Genomic DNA, 21,355 nt, shown 5'->3' on the forward strand with positions numbered 1-21,355 from the left:
TTATTTCAACCATCATGTTCAACGATACACGGCACCCTTGTTATGCCGCTGTTATAATAAAAAACATTAGATAACCATTCAGATTTTTACTCTAATGCTGATATTTGCTTTTGCAGTTTTAAATTATTTTATGGGTGAATGCTTAAAATCCATTCAGATTTTTACGCTAATGCTGATATTTGCTTTTGCAGTTCTAAAATATTTTAAGGTTGGATGCTTAAAATCATTCTGTTTGCTAATTAGCTTTCTAACATAAGCTTCACCAGATGGACTGTAAATTACCAGGTTTTGCTTTATCACTATTTGCTTTAACGGTGGGAATTGGACCCTATATCATTATCAATTTGTGAGCCTTCTTTAAATCAAACATAACTATCAATGAGAACTAATATTCATTTCTAGAATTAAAAAATCAATGCAGTGTAAACTAGTGTACCAAGTATTTGTAAAACATTTTTGCTCACAACACCAACCTCACAATTAAGAGATTATTTAAACAAGAATTTCAGTGACAACCTAAATCCTGCTATCCATGAAGACGGAACTTCCCAGATCAAGAACAATGAGAATTTTTAAAAACTTACATGAGACAATATGCTGTCTGTCCACAGCAATCATTCGAATTTTAAAATGCTCAACCCAACCAACCAAATGTTATTCATACACTCGCATCAAACATTGGTGGCTTTAATTTAACCCGTGTACATTGTAAACATGCAAGAGTTTATTTTCAAACACCCAAGCCACTAATTTTTTATTCATAGGCTCTCATCACGCATCAGCTGTTCAATTATTAGCCAAGACTGATTTGGAAGGTAACCTGGTAATCAGTTGAGCAAATTATAAGCATTTTAAGGTCAAAAGGTATTAGTATGAACCCAGCCTTCCCTTCCGCTACCAATAGCATTTGCAAACCAAAAAAAGTCACCCCCAGGCCTCATAAATTATGCCACATGCTTCCCGAGTAATTGAGTGAGCTCCAATCAATATATCAATTACCTTACAATGCAGCACAGAACTGAAGGACAAGTTTTACAAAAATACTAGCCCTATTAAACTCTAAACTAACAGAAATCAGTAATTGCCCTTTAATGTAATTTGAAATTGCAGGGCGTGATGACAATACCAGCCCCAATCATAATGTTTTTTTTTTTCCGAGTGAACAGAATCATTCAGTACAATTTGGAATAACAACCTACAACAGATTAAAAGAAAGTTGCCAACACAACAAAAATTAAGGAATGATCCATATTTATATTTTATTCAAAATATAACGTTCAAATCTATGCCAAAAGTAATTCTGCTGCATGAAAACTCGCCAACTTTATTGGTAGCTTCTGCCCATGTTCCAAATTTATATTATATTCAAAATATAACGTTCAAATCTATGCCAAAAACAGGAGTAATTCTGCTGCATGAAAACTCGCAAACTTTATGATTTCACCTCCCATGTATTTGGTAGCTTCTGCCTGTGTTAAGTAGCCTAAACCACGGCCAAAATGCTTTTTACCAGTACCATATAGCAAAAGCCAATAACAACTCAAATAGCTTATACTCATTATTGTATCGTTATACTGTGTCAACAAATGAATATTCATGATGAATTAGTTCACCAGCGTGACAAAAATAAACAAAGCTTTATGTAAACACGGAAAACCAATATACTATCACCCTTGAATTGTCTTACTCTCCCATTGCTTACTCCATAGTACCATACAGAATGGAATACAGCATAAGACAAAGTTGAGGCTCTAATAATGCTTCTTCTGAGCAGAAAAGTCGTTAAAAAAAGCACAATGAAATGTTACACGTGACAAATACATACTGTGAAGTCATACTAAATCAGTAGGTGACAGTACTTCCTACTCATTTAATATCCAAGCTTGGAATGGGTACTGAAATTCCAATAACTAAATTATCTGAACATGTGGATACATGCTACCATTCATTACTTCAACGGTTCAACCCCATTAGCCTGCCTTACAGTTTTAATGAGATCAAGCAGGCCCAAAGTGGGACCAAGCCAAGAAAACCCCCAACATCGAACACAAGCCAAGAAAAATGCCGACTCATCTTCTGAGCAATCCGTTCTTGCAGGCCATGAACTATTCTATGAAATCATTAGCTTTCAATTACAAGGAAAGACTAGCTAATCCATAAATCAAGACCATGCAGCTGGTTATCACATTCAATGATGTTATAACTCTTTTTGGAATACAGGAGAGCCTCAGTACAACATGAGACAAGACTCTCCACATTGCAACCAAAATAACAATATAACACAATCAATGAGCCATAAAAAGAAATGCAATTCTAAAGCCAGATCATAAATAAACCTCTTATATTTCCATAGACAAAGACAAGACACCTAAACCCTCTTAATAGTGCGCTATACAGACCCAGTCTTGCAAACTATTTCATCTTTTATCATCACTAGTCATCTGCAGGGAGCCATCCTTCATCAATCTGACACTCAGATTATTGAACCTTTCACGTGAATAATGGCGCGAGGCTTTTCTCCAATCAGTACCAGTTTTCATCATGGCAACAAATTCTTCATAACTGATTCGACCATCCTGAACACACAGAATATGTAAGCTTCAGTCACAAGAGACTTTTCTAGCATATAGCTAAGCAGTCGGAATAGCTAAGAAGTGTATTTTTTAAGTCAATTAGCAAATAAAACAAATATCTATCAAAATAGTTCATTTTTATTACATCTGTTTTTGAGAGAGGTGGGGTAAATTAGCCTCACCTTGTCTGTATCCACTTCGCGAACAATGTCATTCAGCACCTCTTCATCATCTTGACCAAGGCCATCAGCTAGGCCCTCTTTAAGCTCATCAATTTCAATATAGCCACTCCCATTTTTATCAAAGAAAGTAAAAGCTTTCCGTAAATGCTCGTCGTTGTCCATTCTCTGCAAATGAACTGAGACTGCAACAAACTCTCCAAACTCTAGCTTGCCATTCTTATCAACATCCGCCTGACATAATGTATCAATGGTGTTAGACATAGTTGTTTGGTACCCAACATAATTCAAACATTTTATTAATATCTACTAACACCTCTGGTTGGAAACAACCAACTCCCTTGCATCAGTACAATGGCAAATATCTTTGTATAAGACATAACAAGTTTACCTTTTACCACAGCCTAAAACTGTAGATCAAAGCTACACATCTTTCCCCTTTATAGAAATCTATATTTGCTGGAAGAAATCTCATCCTAAAATGACTTTCCTTCACCACTGCAATTTGTTTCTTGGTTACATATTCTGTGATTAACTATATCACACAAAAGGAAATTACCAGTTGCAGTTTTAAACTACACAACTGAATTCTTGCATACCTAAAATGGCCTCAAAATATGTTTTCTCGTTCTAATGTAATGATGCAAAGCAGCTCATGCTCTCCAACTTCAGATATATTTCACCCATTACATCAAGCTTCAAAATGGCTAGGAAACTATATGGTTTGACAACTTGTGTTAGCTTAACTCATTCCCACTGATGTGCACACAGGTCATTCTTTCCAAAAACACATATCCTGCATCTCAGTCTGGCTCTGCATAAGTGACCATTGCAGTGTGCTAATATATGTTTAGAGGTCATTTTCAAATAATAATAGGAAAACATTTATGATAACCAGATTTTTCCCTAGCTTTAAGAATGTGAAAAAGGAGAGATGGACTTCAGAGCCAGAAAACAAACAAACTCCAGAATGTGGGGACAATCATCAATTTAAATATTAAATATTTTAGAACTTAAAAAAAACTAAGACACTAAAATTTTAGTCAAACTCAATTGATCCACTAATCCATCATTATGATTCCTTTCATTATTCATAAATAGTGAATAAGAAGTTCCAAGCCAATCTTAGAAGTCAGAGCTGAAAAACACAATAAAAGAGAACTGCTGAAACAGGACAAGTGTAGCTGAATAGATTAACAGACTTGGGAATCAGCCATCATCATGGAAATCTCCAGAACTGCTCTTCATCACTGGTAAATATTAAATATTTTAGAACTTAAAAAAAACTAAGACACTAAAATTTTAGTCAAACTCAATTGATCCACTAATCCATCATTATGATTCCTTTCATTATTCATAAATAGTGAATAAGAAGTTCCGAGCCAATCTTAGAAGTCAGAGCTGAAAAACACAATAAAAGAGAACTGCTGAAACAGGACAAGTGTAGCTGAATAGATTAACAGACTTGGGAATCAGCCATCATCATGGAAATCTCCAGAACTGCTCTTCATCACTGGACCTGCTAGACTCGCTTACAGCGCCCCCTTAGTCACCCCCTATAATTACACTTCAAGTTATTACCTATGTTGTTTTCACTGTTTTAGAAGCAGTCCCCAAAATGTCCTAATGTTCCCAGAACTGTGGACCTATACGGACAACTTCCTGAGGTGCTGGTTTCTACTGAATTCCCAATATTTGAAGGATCTCACCTCTCTTTTGTGAATTCTCAGGACAGAAATAATGTTTTATCCTCATACTGAACGCCCACGACATCCAGATGTCTAGGGGGCTGCATAAATAATTAAAAAGTAAAAACCTCTGGGATCCATCTCTAGGGTACACCCGTCATAAAATGAAAGCAAATTTTGAATAAAGAATAAGATGATTATGATAAAAAAAAATCAGGATGTGATTTGTGGCTGCTTTGCATTGGCTTCCCATAAATTTGGGATGTACTCACTATAATAAACTTGAAAATCAAATTATCTCTTCATCTCCATCACAATCAAGTACAAATTTGCAAACCTTGAGGAACTTGTATATCATTTTTCACTTGGAATCCATATTATTCATGTTTATCTCTCTAATATATATAGCAATGCATAGTTATGTGCACAGAACTAGAGTTATCTATGCACCTTCACTAGTGTTAGTTGCATCGGGTCTGATATTTCTAATTTTCTACCATGTCTGATTATAATTATCCTTTTGCGTGACACATGAAGCACTTAAATTTAAAATATAAATGTTCTAGGCAGTTGTGAGAATATACATAAACTGATTCAACTGGAGAAATGAAAATGAAATATAAATAAATGTATCCTGCTTATTCATTAAGGAAATTCATTGTTTAGCCCCAAGCCTGGCATTCCATCCAGGGGTCATCCCTGGGGAGGGAAACACCTGCTACCTCAACGACAACCTTAGGTACAACCCAAGCATACTTTGACCGTCCTTTTGAACTTCGAACAAAAAACAAGTCACTATTAAACCTCAACTTGGGGAAGAATGGACTGGGCAACCAAAAGAACTTAAAATACCCTAGCCCATGCTCTTTTGTGATCATCAAAAGACAAGTGTAACAAGAACACCAACACCAACTTCTTTTTGTATTTTTCCCAATTCCTATTGATCATGTTCTCCATCATGGAATTAACAATTTCAAGACCACGGTTGCACAAGAAGCACCTTCATATGTGGAGCTAGGTGAGACAACAGCAATGACTGCTATGTCTAATAGGAAATATTCCAAGATGAATGCAACTAACAGAGGAAATGAAGTCCACATGGGTGCAGTATTATCATGGATAGGTAGGCTAACATTAGACACTGTCCAATCACAAATATCAAGTTTGATATGCAATGAGGGGCCATATTACCTAAGGGAGATTCATTTTGGTTTCAAATCCTCAAGATTGTCCTTGACAACATGGTGCAGGTTACAACAGAAGCAGCATATGTGTGCAGAGCAATTGGGAAGTTGGTTGAAACTTGAAACTGCCTACAAGCATATCTATTAGACCTTTTTGTTGTGTGCATGCCATGACAATACACTACGGGTCAATGGCAAGAGTGAGTGGATCAAGCAATAGCCAATGCGAAAGATGTGTAGATATTGTCTACAATCATCATATATCATGTGCGGTATTTCGGTGCTTCTCCAAGAACGAGTTTATTAAACCCGTCAAAAACAACTACACGTCCTACAGTAACAGTTCCTAATTCATTCTATTGGAGAGGATAACCGAGATTAAGAACCCTTGCAACTAATGAACATGATACAATCATGGAATGAGTGCGCCAAATCAAAAAAATAAAGGTAAGCATAAGCTCTTTCAAATACCCAATTTTCGAAGCGATCAGGAATGGGGATTCTGGCACTGCCATGTCATAGGTAGATATATGAGTGCATTAATGGCATGTTTACTCAAAGCCATAGATCGACAAAAAGATAAGATCTTAATTTTGATGGGTTTTACATAATTGCTATTCAAAACAAAAATCTATTTCGAAAAAAAAAATACAAGTAGCAAACTCACTTCATCAAAGGAATGATAAGTAGTAGTTTTATGAAACAAAAATGACAGGTGAAGCAAATTCAAGCATAATAATTGAGATTGAAAAGGATGATCCAAGAACATACTAGGGTTGGGAGTTGGGACAATATTGTATCACTTGAAAACATCTCATGTTGTGTTTAGTTTCTGTGAGCAGACTTAGCTTGTGCGCACTTGCATATTTGTTGTGTTTGTGTATTGGCTCCCATTCGGTGGAACAGTGCAACTCTTCCTTCAAAGGTACAACTTGATTTCTATGTGCTGATCATATTGACCTTTCTCGAAGTCCGTCTCAGATTGCTTCCATCATGTGCACCGCACATTGCCTTTGTTTAGCCTTACAATCTCATGCACAAATTAAATTCAGGAATAATGATAAAGATCAGGAAAAGTGATCCAAGAAAATACTAGGGTTGTGGCAGTCTTGTACGACTCTAAAGCATCTCATGTTGTGTTTTTTCTACTTGTAGAGTTACAGTGTGCAATATACTTATTATGTGTTTGTGTGCTGGCCCTGTTCGGTGGACTATTGCAATTCTTCCTTGAAGGTACAGTTTGATTTCTTTGCACTGATCCTATTGGCCTTTTTGCAAGCCCAACTCAGAGTGCTTTCCATCATGTGCACTGCATGTTGCCTTTGCTTAGCCTTACAATCTCACACATAGCACATTCAAGCAAAATACTCAAGATCAAGAAAAGTGATACAAGAAAATACTAGGGTTGGCGTAATGTCCCCTTTTTGGGACATTAGGAGTCCTGGAGTTAAATTTTCATATAATATTAAATTTGGCTTATGAGAATTTAAAGCAAATTTTAAAAATGGTCAATGGTTGGTTTACGTTGCATCATTTATCTGTTTTTATTCTAAAAATAATTTGAAGAAAAATTGGAGATGGTATCCTATTGGGATATTACAGTTGAGGCAGTCTTGTATGACTGTATTGAACAAAAACATCTCATGTTGTGTTTAGTTCTGCGTGCAGAGTTGGCACATGCACACCTGTATATTTGTTATGTTTCAGTCACATCTGGTGGACTCCTGCAATTCTTCCTTCAAAGGTGCAGCTTGATTACTTTGTGCTCATCCTATTGGCCTTTTTGCAAGCCCATCTCAGAATGTTTTAACTTTTCAATCATGTGTACCGCGTGTTGCCTTCATCAAGCCTTACAATCTCACACACGCACTTTAGCATTTGACCCTTATCCCTCACACAAGCCTTCTGTGAGCATGCTTTGTGCAATTCAAACACCTGTGCAACTCAACTGTGCACAACCTCAAAAAGACTGCATGTGCCAAATGTCTAAAAGATGCTGAATTCAAGAGGAAGACCCAAAAGGTTCAAATTAGTGACTCGAACATTCTCTATCCCGTTATTAGACTTCCCTCTAGCACACATGAACATATCCAGTTCAACCAGATCAGAATCCCATCTGTGCTTGGGTATTATATGTGTTAGATTCACTGCCACTATCAGTGGCTTAGCTAGAGTTCAGGTTCACAGTTTTGGTTGAAGCTAGGAGTGAATAACAGAGCTGGCATTGCGTAAGTTATGATGCAGAGAATTGCTACATGGGCTGTTTATTTTTCATTAGCTTGGGGTAGCATATGTCGAAAGGTTTCCCATTGGGTGCTACCCATATTGTTTTCTCATTTCTATCCAAAGTTGCACGGATATGGATACAAATATGGAAACGGTATTGGGTACGGATACGGCCATTTATTTAGATACCCAATATGGATACGGCTGGACACAACATTAATAAATAATACATATACATATATTTAGCATAGTTTTCTAAGTTATTGTAGGAGATTTTCATTACTTCAAAAGTAATATTGACACATACATGCTACATAAATATTTATAAGTTAATTTAACGCTTTACAATTTGTAAACACGGTAGAGTTGCATTAGAAGATAACCCAAAAACGGGTTGCTGAAATAGAAAAAACATATTCATTTGTCTTTCTCATCCAGTGGAGGCTTTTTGTAATACTATTTTTTTTTTAAATTGCTTTAATATTTTTTTTTTAACATTAAAGGGAAGATCTACATCAAATCTTTAAAAAAAGCAAATCCCATAATATTTGGTATGGTTGGAAAATCAAGTTTATTAGGCAGACATGGGTACAATATTTGACATGTATCTGAGCAGTATTGGATACGAGGATACACGCGCCCAAGGAGGGACAGAGGAGTTTCTGGCAACTCTGTTTCTATCACTTCAGCGTTTTGTTTCTTTTCAAGATTTTCTGCTGTGTTGTTTCTGTTTGTGTGCTCCATGTGGCTGTGCAGTGATTGTTCATTCGACCCACATTCAACATTACACCAAAAGGATAACTTATTTGCATGTGGCATAATAGCATGGTTAAAAAGGATGCTCCAAGTGATTAGATGATAGCAAAGGGTGACTCTGAAGATTGGAATAGCCATTGAAGAAGGGGTGACTTTGAACTCTGAAGATCAGAATAGTCATCAAAGAAGGCTCAATAATCTAAGGATTGTCAGGGACCTTTTCCATTACCTGCCATGTTTTGCATGATCACACATCCAATGGTGACAAGGTTCTGGTTTCTAAACTCCTCGCAACAAGGCTACAGATGCCACCATTTTTGACTGGATGAATTTCAAAACCATTATGCCCTTAACTATGCTTGATCTTGTAAGAAACAAATTTTAAGAATGGAGAGTGGAGCAATATGCACCATGCTTGCATATTTGACTATCAAATAACAAAATAAATAGTTAACAAAACTGTATAAAAAGACATCAATAAAAACTCAATCTTGTAGATTTGGGACCATATTACGTTAATAAAGTCATCATTAATTTTCATGAAGCATCTTAGAAGGCATTCACTTGTGTGAAAAGATTGATGGAGACAATGGACCAAATTATGATATACTTCTGAAAGAAAAGAATGCCATCAGCCAAAAAGATGTTAGAAAAAAATGTGACACTCCTAGAATCTTATAAAAAAAGTTAAAAACCTCCCCATCACAACTCTTACAGCTATACGTCAGAAAGTGTATATACACAATGATAGTGACTTATATGAACAGACTTAAAGAAACAGTTTCAAAAGGCCTAAGATTCTGACACCCTATCCTGGGGTGTTTGCTTTTTCTAGATGGTCCCATAGACTACTTTGGCCTCATGGACATTATTAAAATCTTTCATTCATTCATTCAATACAAAAAAATGACATATGATAAAAGTTGAGAAATGTATGTACACGATGATAATGAATAGTATGATGAAAGTTAAATGGACAATGACTTATTATATGATGATACCTTGGCAAATTAAACCTGTTTTACAAGGACTTTCAGAGCAGTGGTCATAGGACTGGTTTTCCAGGATGGGTGATACATGTACAAAATTTGGAGAAAACATGGGGATAGCAGCAAAAGTATATATATATATATCGTACTTGATATTATTAGAAATAATATATTCATATCTTTATTAACATTTGAATGTAGTTGTTAAATAAAAGGTTGACAGTTATGTAATGAAGAATTGTGACTCACTTAAGATATAAAAGGGAGGAAAGTCCACTTCAAAGGAGATATGGAGGAAGGAAGAAAATGGGAATCATAGAAATCAAAGAAGGATTAATGGAAGAAGAAAGGAATCAGAAGATAACAAGGAAGTGACTCTTTCAAAGGGTTGTAATTATGAAAAGTGCTCTCTCAAAGGGAAGAAATGGTGACTTGTGACTCTTCCAAAAGATGATAATTATGAAAGGTTGTGACTCTCTCAACGGGTAGAAAAGGTGGAAGTGTTTAACTCTCCAAAAGGTGGTAATTATGAAAAAGTTGTGACCATTCCAAAGGGGCAGACATGAAGAAGAGGTGTGACTCTCCCTCACATTGAATGATATGAAGGGGAAAAGGATTCATTTGGGAGAGACGTCCAAGGGAGATTAATTCAAGCAATAATATATTATTCCCAAAGGCAACAATGCAAAGTGGTCTCAATTTGTGACCCTTTGATGTAGGAGCATCTTGGGTTCAAAGAAACCTTGCATCAACCAAAAATATTTATGTTTTTAGTTTGTTCTTCTTTATCTGTTTGCACTGTCTGGGAAGTCGATCAGCGGGTAATCATTTGTTCAAGTTAGTATCCGTGAACTTGGGATTCTTATCAAGACACTCATGGACATCTTCCTAGTATCGCAGCTCATTTGGTTCATCGTCGCTCAAATTATGTTTGATTAAATCTCGGGTATCATGTTTATGCCAGTTCTTGGACCTGTTCATGGAGATTGGATTTGCGACAGAAATCTACGATCAGCAATCTCCGATGGTGCATATCTTTGTGTTCTAGGATCATGTGTGGACCTAAATCTTGGACCACGAGTTCTTGAACGGTTTATGTAATTTGTTCCTTATGATTTAGGACCTGCCTTATTTGTTGTAATATGTTTGCCTGTTCTTGGGGAATGTAATTCTTTCTTGGACAGACCTGCGTGTTGGGATGCCCATATTAGCAATGTCATAGATCTTTAGAAGCAGCAATCAGATAATTAGAAGTAGATAGTGATTTGCAGGTCTTTGACCAAAGCTTCCTATGTAATCAGGCCAGTTTTGCCTCACATGCTTTAAGGTAAGTTACCAACTAATTGTAACTGATTTCCAGTGAATAAAAGGCTATAATCCCGCATAGTTCTCTCCAATTCCTTTTTGTTTCCACTGTGTTTACTCTTGTTGCATGCTTGGACAGATTTCTTTGACATCCCTTCATCCGTGACTGCATCACCCTTTCACCAATAAAGTAAAAAGGAAATTTCATGCCAAGCATTGAAAGACTTATCAATCATCATCCTTTGTCCATCAATCATTAAACCCTAAAGAATCAAGCACACAACCGAGCGGCAAGGTCAAGAAAACAATCATTAAATATACAATTCAGCAATCAAGAATCACTCTATCAAATCAACCTTCATTCAACCATCATCCACCATTATATCAAACTAGCGAATATTATATCTCCACTCTTCAATCATCTAATCATGATTACTTAACCATAACTTACCAATACCTTGAATCATCAAATCAAAGGAATTCATTCAATCAACGAATAAATCATTCAACAACAATCATGGGTAGCAAGAGAAACATACATATATTCAGCAACTAGCATCAAGAAAGATAACTACAATAAGTTCATACAACTGCACGAATTATCTATAATCATTAATTATTGTGGTATGAAAGGATAAATTTATATACAATTATGACTATATATAGATGGAATACATAACGTTTACATCTGATCACATTTACTTAACTGATAATATCAATTGATAAATCATCATGAAGCATATAACCCTCATCAAGAAATCAATCCATCAATAAGAAATAGAGGGTGAAGGAACAGCAGAGGAGAAATATATTCCAATTTGTTAACAATCAGATCAATCTGTCATTACGCCAAAGGCGTTTCCCTGTATAAATGTGAGGAGCTAAATTCTACATCCGACGGTGGGCAATCCTGGAGAGACCATGACTACAATTGAGGTCATTTGGAACGTAGATCTCTTCTCACCTTTTCACTGTTATGAGCACCCTCAGATGTCATAGAGTTTCCTAAACATGTCCCATTCCAAAGCTCCGATGGTAAGTTCTTGACCTTGGACATGACAGGTATGGCATGTCTTCTGATCTTGCTAACAATTCCACAAGGCACCAAGAGGATGACCATGAGGATGGGGATTGAGGCGTGAGCATCTCAGGAAAGAACAAAACTCTTTCCTTGGAACTCAACTTTCTTGGTTGGAATAGAACAATGTACTTGCACCCATTCGCTTGAACTTCTTTTTGAGCTTGACGGAAGTAATAGTTGAAGTATTCGCTAGCACTCTGCTCAATAGCATTGTGGGGAGTAGCAGTTCTGATGGCCAAAATGCAAGCAAGACCGTCGGCCTTCTGCACCTTCCTGATTGCCTCTACGCTCACTGCATGGGAATAATTATATATGCTATATTGTTACGTAATTACTAATTATTTAATTAAGTTTAGTGTATCATTGGCTGCAAGGAAATCGTTTGGATATTAACTTCATCATATCATGGTATTTCTCGTGTTGAGATGTCTGAAGTCTTGCTCATTAGCTAATTTTACTAAGGACACGTGAGGGACTCGTAGAAGCTTTCTTGTCCATTTTGAATTGCTCTTCCAAGTGGCGGGAAGGCTAGGAGGCCACATATTCTCCTTTTTGAGACGGTAAGGTATTTTTCTATATATATACTTTTCTTGTAACTTTAATTGGCAAGATAGAATGACCGCTATCCACCAAAAAGCCTGATTTACTCCAATCGAGAGAAGAGGGCATTTACTTAACAAGACTTCAAAGTATCTAAAATCATTTGGGGGTGTGTTTGTCTCCAATATAATCATATTTATTTTATTTATTTTTATCATATTTGATAGGAGCGCGAGTAAAATAAGAACTAAAAATGATACTAACAAGGAAATTGTACCTAATAAACCAAAAGTACATTAGGCCGACATTATGTAGATGAAAAGATGACAATGAATTTAAAGGGGTTATGATAAGATGTATAAATTATTGTCTTAAAAGTTCTATTACAAGTAATTCTCACAACTTTCTTACTTATAGGGTTATTTAGTTTACATATTATTTAAAACATTACGACAAATCAACACCAATAGATCTAGCATACCGATTAAAATATAATCATTTATAATAGAACTAAAAGTCATATGTACATTTAAATGGGTCCTGACATAAGTTCTAAAGAAAAGTATTTTGGCACAAAAAAACTAATAGTCTATAACTACTATAGACATAATTATACATACCGATCATATAATGTTACAAAATCTTCCAAGATGTTTAAAAGGATAAAGGAGAGGGAGACATCTAGAGATAGATATGAAGATAGAGTGAAAGACAAAGAGGGGCACAAAAAACAAGAATAGAGAGGGCAAGATAGAGAGAGAGATCAATGATAGAAATAAATCAATAAAGGGAAGTATACATATACAAATAACGATGGAGAAAGTGAAGCAAAATCAAAGGAAGAGAGAGGGGGTATATATAGATAGATAGATAGTGGGTGTCTGAGTGTAATAGATATGTCAAAAGAGACATAAGAAGATAGATATGTATAAATAGATTTTGACAACAAGAAAACAAGGGAGAGAAATCATGGACATAGAAGAATGGAAATAGGGGAAATAAGGAGATATAAAAAGATGAATTGTTTATAAGGTGTGAGAGATAGATACATAAATACTTCATTAATGTATGCAAAAAATGAAACAAAATTGACTTTCCACCTATTCGGCATACCCATTGCACACATAGGTGCAATTGCTAGTTGATATTCCAATGTCCAACGGTAAGGTAGAGACCACTCCTTAGCTTATATATAACATATCCCTAACAAATATTAAATATTCATAATAGCACTGCATGCAGTCCATCAATAGACAGCAGTTGGAATTGCAATACAGCATCTTGATATAAATAATCATATCTACTCTATATATTAATACATATATGCATCTTGTTTGTAAGATAAATGTTTTAGTGTATTCTTCTAGAAAAGAGCATAAATATGCATAGTGTCTAAAAGCCACCTTGAGAGAAAGAGGGCCTGAAGTGTAAGGGAAGGGTAACAAGCCAGACCGTAAGTAGGCCATCCAAGAGGACCTACAGAGTCAAGCAACCGCTTACAACCTCTGACTGGTTCCACAAGATGGCAAAAGAGAATAGATATACATACAGTCTGAAATCCACTTTGCAAGAGAGAGGGCCTATGGTGTAAGAAAAGGGAGGCAGTTGTCCTAGAATGACTGCTGTGGAGGACAAAAAGGGTAGTTCCAAATCCATTCTTAGGCTTGATGTAAAAATGGCTTCGAGCAGACCCATCATGTCTCTTTCCCTAGTGTGTTATACTCTATGAATATATTACGGCTTAATCAACCTTAATGATTATGTGTGTGTGTGCATGTGTATTGTATGTATTTCATGTTACGATTGCAAGATCCAAACTTGAGATTGAGGAAAGATTTATTCAATAAGATATGACCGTAACCCTTATTCTGTTGCAATTGCGATTCTGGGGAAATTTAGGAAGGGGACACCACAAACATTATCAGAACACTGATCTCAACGTATGCATTCTAGTCAATAAGAAGGATCTAACAATGTATATTTACTATTGCATGTATGCTTCGTGGCTGCACATATTCATGTGTATACTTTATGTTGTCATAAAATATGCTCTGTGTTTGGTCCTCTATTTTTAGTTGATCTAGAATATGAGAATAACTAAAGTGAACAAAAAAATATGAATTTATTCCCTTAGAAGTCATAGATGTGAGTCATGCTATTGTGCAAACGTGGAGTCAATCCAAATCAAGTTGATGCTATTACAAGATGACATTGGTCCTTTAATTAGAGTGAAGAGAGAAAACCTGTCGTAAAATTGCAAACATGGTGAATTCTCAATGCATTGGTTAATATCAGAAATGCACAGCAGAAGCTACTCACACTAGAGGATCTGTATAAAAATGGCATTGCATGAATACAAGTAATTTTGGGAAGAGTAGACTATAATAAAAAATTAAAATATAAAAAATTAACAATAATATAATATAAATACAAGTTAGTTAAGTTTTATGAAAGATCAAGAGCTACGCAATGAAGGATTGTGACTCCCTCAGCATAAGACATAAAAGGGAAGAGTGTTCATTTGAAGGATATATGGAAGAAAGAAGAAAGAAGTGAGCATAGAAATTGAAGAAGAAAGGAATCAGAAGAGAATAAGGAAATACTCTTTCAAAGGCAGAAATGGTAAAGGGTTGCAACTCTCCAAAGGGTGGTAATTACAAAAGGTTGAGATTCTCTCAATGCTGAAGGGTTGTGGCTCTCCCAAAAGGTGGTAATTATGGATGGTTGTGACTATTGCAAAGGAGCAGACACGATGACATGTGACTCTCCCTCACATTGGAAGATATAAAGCGGGGAATGGTTCATTTGAGGAAGATGTCCATGGAAGATCAATTTGGAGAACAATTTATTATTCTTAAAGGTAACAATGAAAAGTGATGACTCAATTATTATAAGAGTTGGCAACTGTTTCACCAATAAAGAATAGACGAGATTTCATTCCAAGCAGTTAAGGACTTATCAATCATCATCCATCATCCATCAACTACTCATCACTTGAGAAATCAAGGAAACAATCAAACAAGTTGGCAACCCTTTCAGCAATAAAGTATAGACGAGAGTTCATTCCAAGCATTGAAGGACTTATCAATCATCATCCCATCGTCCATCAATTACTAATCACTCGAGAAATCAAGGAAACAATCAAACAGAAAGATCAAGCAAACAATCATCAAATCCACAGCAATGACCACTTCATCTTGGATCAAGAAAATATACAATTCAGCAATCAACCATCACTCTATCAAATCAACCTTCATTATATCAAACTAGCCAACATTAATTATATTGTCACTCTTCAATCATCTAATCATGATTTCTTAACCATAACTTGTCAATATCTTGAACCATCAAATCAAAGGAATTCATTCAATCAATCATTCAACAACAATCATGGGCAGCACAAGAATCACATATATATTGAGCAACTAGCATCGAGCAAAATAACTACAGTAAGTGCCCACAACCACGGAAACTACATATAATTTATAATTATTGTGTTGTGAAATGATAAATTTATACTTGCAATTATGATTATGTATACCTGGAATATATAATGTTTACATCTCATCAAACATAGTTAACTGATTATATGCAATTAATGAATCGTCATAAAGCATAGAAACCCCATCCAGAAATCAATTCATCAATAAGAGATGCTAAGAATGAAGGGACAGCAAAGGAGAAATATATTCCAATTTGTTAATAATCAGATCAGACTGATACCTATATTCCAGTTTCAGTTTAATTAACTTGTAATTATATTATATCATATTTTATTGTTATTTATTTATTTATTCCCTGTAGCAGGTACTTTGTAGTCATACCATCGAATCCATGCAACCTTCACTACATATCCTAAGGAGCTTACCATCTACCACATTAAAAATTTTAATAGACATTACATGAAAATTTGTTGATTCGGCCCGCAAAAATGTAGAAATGACTCACAGTATCCATTAGCAGCTGGACTTCTTGCTCCGATAAATGTGACCCAGCCTTATGAAGACCTGCCTTTAGTTCCTCGAAGGATATTGTACCATTATTATTTGTATCCATCGTCTTAAACATCTCTCTGATGCCCTCTACTTCTTCCACAGATAAATGTTCTGCAATAACCTGTAAACAGAAGCACGTTTTCAAATGACGGATAAGATCAAAAGAGTTCATGTACATATATTTTTGTGACATAATTAATAAATTAAAATCTGTTTCAAGGAAACCTGCCTACAACCACAGAAAAAGTTGCAAAATTTACCCTCAAAGCTCTCTTTTTGAACCTGTTCATCACAGAGAACTGTTTGAGCCTTGCCCTGACCACATCCCCAAGAGGAACATTTGGTGCTTTTTTGGCATTGTGCAACCAAGTATGATCTACATGAATGTTAAAACCAAAAGGGCATAAATTATCTGTCACTGAAAGCCACTGATAGAAAAAGAACACAAATAGATGATCCTAATATCAATTCAATGTGTCTCTGTACATATACACATACACAGAGAAGTAAATATAATTCCACGAACATCTCAGCAAAACAAAGAGAAAGATATTCAATTTCTTGGAATAGTATTGGAAAATACTGGGAAATCAAAAATGTGAATACTGTCAAAGGGCCCTTGGTCTACTGGTGAAGTTGAAAAACTCACAAAAAGCCCACCAGGGATCAAATCTTGCTGAGTGCAAGGCCCCCAACATCTAAAAGGGATGAGGCCAGGATCGTGCCCTACGAGGCTAGGCGAAAAAAAGTGAAACCTCCATAAAAAAATTTATTAAAAAAATGTGAATACTTATGAAAAAAAAACGAAAAGAATTAGTTCACTTTTTACTTAAAGCTATAATAATTGTCGAGAATGAGATGCAAAATGTAAAAGAAATATGGATTTTTCTCGTTAATTTTGAGATTGTCATTTCTGATACACGCTACCACTAAATGATAAACAATTCAGAGTTCCAATCCTCAAAATCAATAACAATCTACAAAATACAAATGTCAAGCTACAAAGTGACAAACAAAAAGATGCAAAGCAGACAGAGCAAAAAACTCTGTCTGCTACAAAGCCCTATTGTTATTAAAATTTAAAACTAACACAACTATTTAGAATTAATGATATATTTCATTAAGATTTTCTATTTCATAATTTTTATTTAGTTCATTATTTAGTCAGCACCCTGTTTTAGTTTAGGTTTATCTTGACGTAAAATACTAACAAGTTTTGCTAATATCTCCACAAAAAGTATTTCTGGTTCAGTACCTTTAGACACGCTGTTAGTTTACAAGCTAAACATGCACAATACAGCTCAAAACCACTATTTAGCCTGAAAATTAGGATAACACACCTAGCACTTGCTGGGCTGTTAATCTAAGTTTGGGGTCGGGCTCAAGCATCTGCCGAACAAGATTCTTAGCATGCTCAGAAACTTTTGGCCATGGATCTCTTTTGAAGTCAATTGCACCACGAAGAATGGCTTGGGCAACACCCTGCTCAGTTTCTGCAAAAAAAACACAAAGAATAATCAGATACAATTTCCCTACATTCAAAGCTCATATTATTTATTTAAGTTTGAGAAAAAAATTCCGTCAACAAATTTTACAAGCAAATCTCTCTCAATCCTCTGTTGAGGAAAACCGAGGCAGCCGCCTCACAGACAACTCACCATGAAATTTAAATACCTCATGATTATCTATTTGAAATAAGCTTTAGTATGACTATCTGTAAGAATTTATTATGATTATCTGTAAGAAGTGACTAAAGACAAATAAACAAGTCTAATGTGAATACTATCTGTAAGAATTTATTATGATTATCTGTAAGAAGTGACTAAAGACAAATAAACAAGTCTAATGTGAATGAATGATACACAATTTGAAGAGATTTTTCAAAAATGTGCAATGTTAAAGAGCTAAGAAGTCAATTACTGGATAATTTACATAGCATACCAGCCCAAAATGGTGGGACTCCACACAGCAAAATGTAAAGAATAACCCCTGCACTCCAGACATCAACCTCTGGTCCATATCTACGCTTCAAAACCTCAGGTGCCATATAGTATGGACTGCCAACTATTTCTGAAAACTGTTCCCCTGTGTGAAAACAAGAAGGCATATTATTAGTCAATATTTTAAAATCAGGCCATCTCTGCATAGTATTTGCGTCACTTCTGCCGTATGACATATCGAATACAATTCAGTGGAAGTTCTAGATCGTACAATTAACTGACTGCTAGGAGCCAAAAGTAATTTTATATGGACTGCTGTACCAGGTACCAAACAACAACAAAAACAAGGTAAACAGGAGTCTCAATCTAGAATAATTTTATCAGATATCTGACATGTAGTTTAGCCAAAGCCTAAAATTCATGTCCCACTTCAAAATACTACATTTTATTGTGAATTTTTGTACATAGAGATGCAGGAGTGACCACATAAAAAAGCAGCTCATTTAGCGCGTGAGAAACCTTTCACCCAGTTCTCAGTTATGCTCCTGGCAGAAAATAATTACACTACAATTACCTTCATCTATACCGGCTTCCAGGAGATTGAACCCACTGGTGAGAAACAGCAAGCCTCTGATTTCAATTCAAAGCAATGTTTTGTTTTTAAAATTATCTAGTTTAAAAGTTCTTGGAATCTAATGAATTTACTTGTTGCAAACAAAACTTTGTGTTTGTTATGTTAAGTCAATTAAAATGATATCTAAATAAAAATATTTTTGGACTTTCATTTATTGGCTTGATTTTCCCTTTATCATGAATTGCAGAAAGGGTAATTATTTTCAATGTTTAACTTTATACCACATCTTGTAAACTATCTGCACTGTCAATAGTTGAACTTTACTTGGAATATATTATTTAAAATCTTTTTTGGACTACAATTCTGAATATTTAGGTTAAAAAAAATGGGTTTCCTCCGCATTAAAATAAAAGAAGAATAGGAATCAATAGAACAATTTGAAAGTGGTCGATGCCTGTTCACATTGCAGTTTCTGATTCATTTATCAAATTATCTTGCACAATATATAGTGTAGGATCAAATGAAAGCTGAAAAGAATAACCTTATCATGCGAAGTATAAAGAAAATAAACCAATAGCGGGCAAGATAACTGATATTTTAGAGTTCAGAATATTGTTGAGACTATATTTGGAAGGAGCTTTTAATTACATTTTAGTTACTCATAAGAATACAAAGGCACTTTTCAATCCCTGAAATGAAATATTTCTTGCTTCAAAATGGCTTTCGTACTGCATAATTTTGCAAATACTTTGGTTCCCAAAGACAGGTACTTCCAAGACTGCTTACAAAATTAGATCTCAACGTACATTGGATAGATTCTCCAAACATAAAAATCAGGGAAAATTATTCTTCTTTAACCCTTGTTTATCATTCACTCTCATCCTGATCATGGATCGGGAAATGTGATCTCAAACATGAAGTAAACATAACATACACGGGTATTCAAGTAACTCTCTCTATCAATCTACTGTGTGTAAACCGATGGCAAAACTTAAAGTCACATTTCATTCAATTTGCTCAATTTACAAAATCGGACAGCACCTACCAGGTTTAAAAAACACAGAGAGACCGAAATCAATAGCCTTCAATGCCGAATTCTCCTTATTATTTGCAAAGAGAAAATTTTCAGGCTTCAAGTCCCGATGCATAACCCCGTGCTTGTGACACATCTGAACGACCTCAACAATGGTGCGAGTAACAGCGGCTGCAGCGCGCTCGGTATAATGTCCCCGAGCAACGATCCTGTCAAAAAGCTCCCCACCTTCGCAGAGCTCCATGACGAGATGCACAGCGCTCTCGTCCTCGTAAGTGGCCTTCAAGCTCACAATGTTAGGATGCTTTGGCAAATTGTTCATAATAGCCACTTCCCTCCTCACATCCTCAATGTCTATAGCAGTTCTAAGCTTCCGCTTGGAGATGGACTTACAGGCCAACTGCTCGTCCGTCTCCTTATCAGTACAAAGGTACGTAATGCCGAACTCACCCCTGCCGAGCTCCTTCCCGAGCACATATTTGTCATGGATGTTGCGTCCCACAGCAGTTCCCTTGAGAACAGAGACCTCAGCACCGCTCTTGAAGTCATGTGCAAACGGATTCGGCTTCTGCCTTCCCTTCCGAGTCTTCTTGGTTCCTACGCTAGATCTGCAGCAGGCGTTCCCCATTTCTCACTCCTCCTCTGCTCGCAGGGTTTTTGAAACCCTACCGGACGAAGAAAGCCCTCATTCTTCCGCCTTTCATTCCTCCATTCTTGATTTCTGGGTCAAGGATTCGCCAAAAAGGCCGTGGCCGTGTCCTAGAAGCAATCTCACCGCTTTCAAACCCTCATTTTTCTCCACCTAATATTTTCTACTTGCATTCATACAGACACACATTTGACTGTGAAAGTTTCCTCCAGACGAATCAGCGCAGACAGAGACCACAGTCAACCTCCGCCTTTCCCTCCACTTCCAAGCAAATTTACCGGAACCTCCTTTTTCTTCTTCTCTCCTGGTAAATTCTCACGGTAGGGTGAAAAACTGCTTTCACTACTGTAAAGCCGCCGTCAGTTGGCAGACATGGAATGCCGTCGTGTGACGTGAAAAATCACTTTCACAATGAAAGCCCATGATGCATCTCATGCGTCTTAGGTGTACGTCCACGTAACCCACATTTTCTCTTCCTTTTAGAACACGGATGTTCTTGCAAATATTATGGTTCCATGGGTGGGGGGGACTACCTAATTAAAAGGGCTAATGGGGAAAGAAAGTTTTAAAGTAGAGATTAAAGGCACCTAAAAGGAGCATTAGATTTAATAAATAATTGAGTTTCCCTTTATTTATTGAATTG

The 21,355-nt window shown here is 36.0% G+C and overlaps 1 protein-coding gene across 1 annotated transcript; it reads right to left on the reverse strand.

Annotated features, from left to right (window-relative positions):
* Window positions 1-1,743: 1,743 nt before the first annotated feature.
* On the reverse strand, window positions 1,744-20,976 carry LOC149539952 (calcium-dependent protein kinase 20-like). The gene is made up of 7 exons (XM_089801167.1): window positions 20,076-20,976; window positions 18,458-18,601; window positions 17,857-18,009; window positions 16,777-16,892; window positions 16,470-16,637; window positions 2,756-2,986; window positions 1,744-2,576 (listed from the first exon to the last, which is right to left on the reverse strand). The coding sequence occupies exons 1-7, from the start codon at window positions 20,689-20,691 to the stop codon at window positions 2,418-2,420; spliced, it is 1,587 nt and encodes a 528-aa protein (XP_089657293.1). The 5' UTR covers window positions 20,692-20,976; the 3' UTR covers window positions 1,744-2,417.
* Window positions 20,977-21,355: the final 379 nt, after the last annotated feature.

The sequence above is a fragment of the Cupressus sempervirens genome, chromosome 9 (assembly GCF_028749045.1).
Source record: "Cupressus sempervirens isolate cs-2001-9-10 chromosome 9, ASM2874904v1, whole genome shotgun sequence".
Taxonomy (NCBI): domain Eukaryota; kingdom Viridiplantae; phylum Streptophyta; class Pinopsida; order Cupressales; family Cupressaceae; genus Cupressus; species Cupressus sempervirens.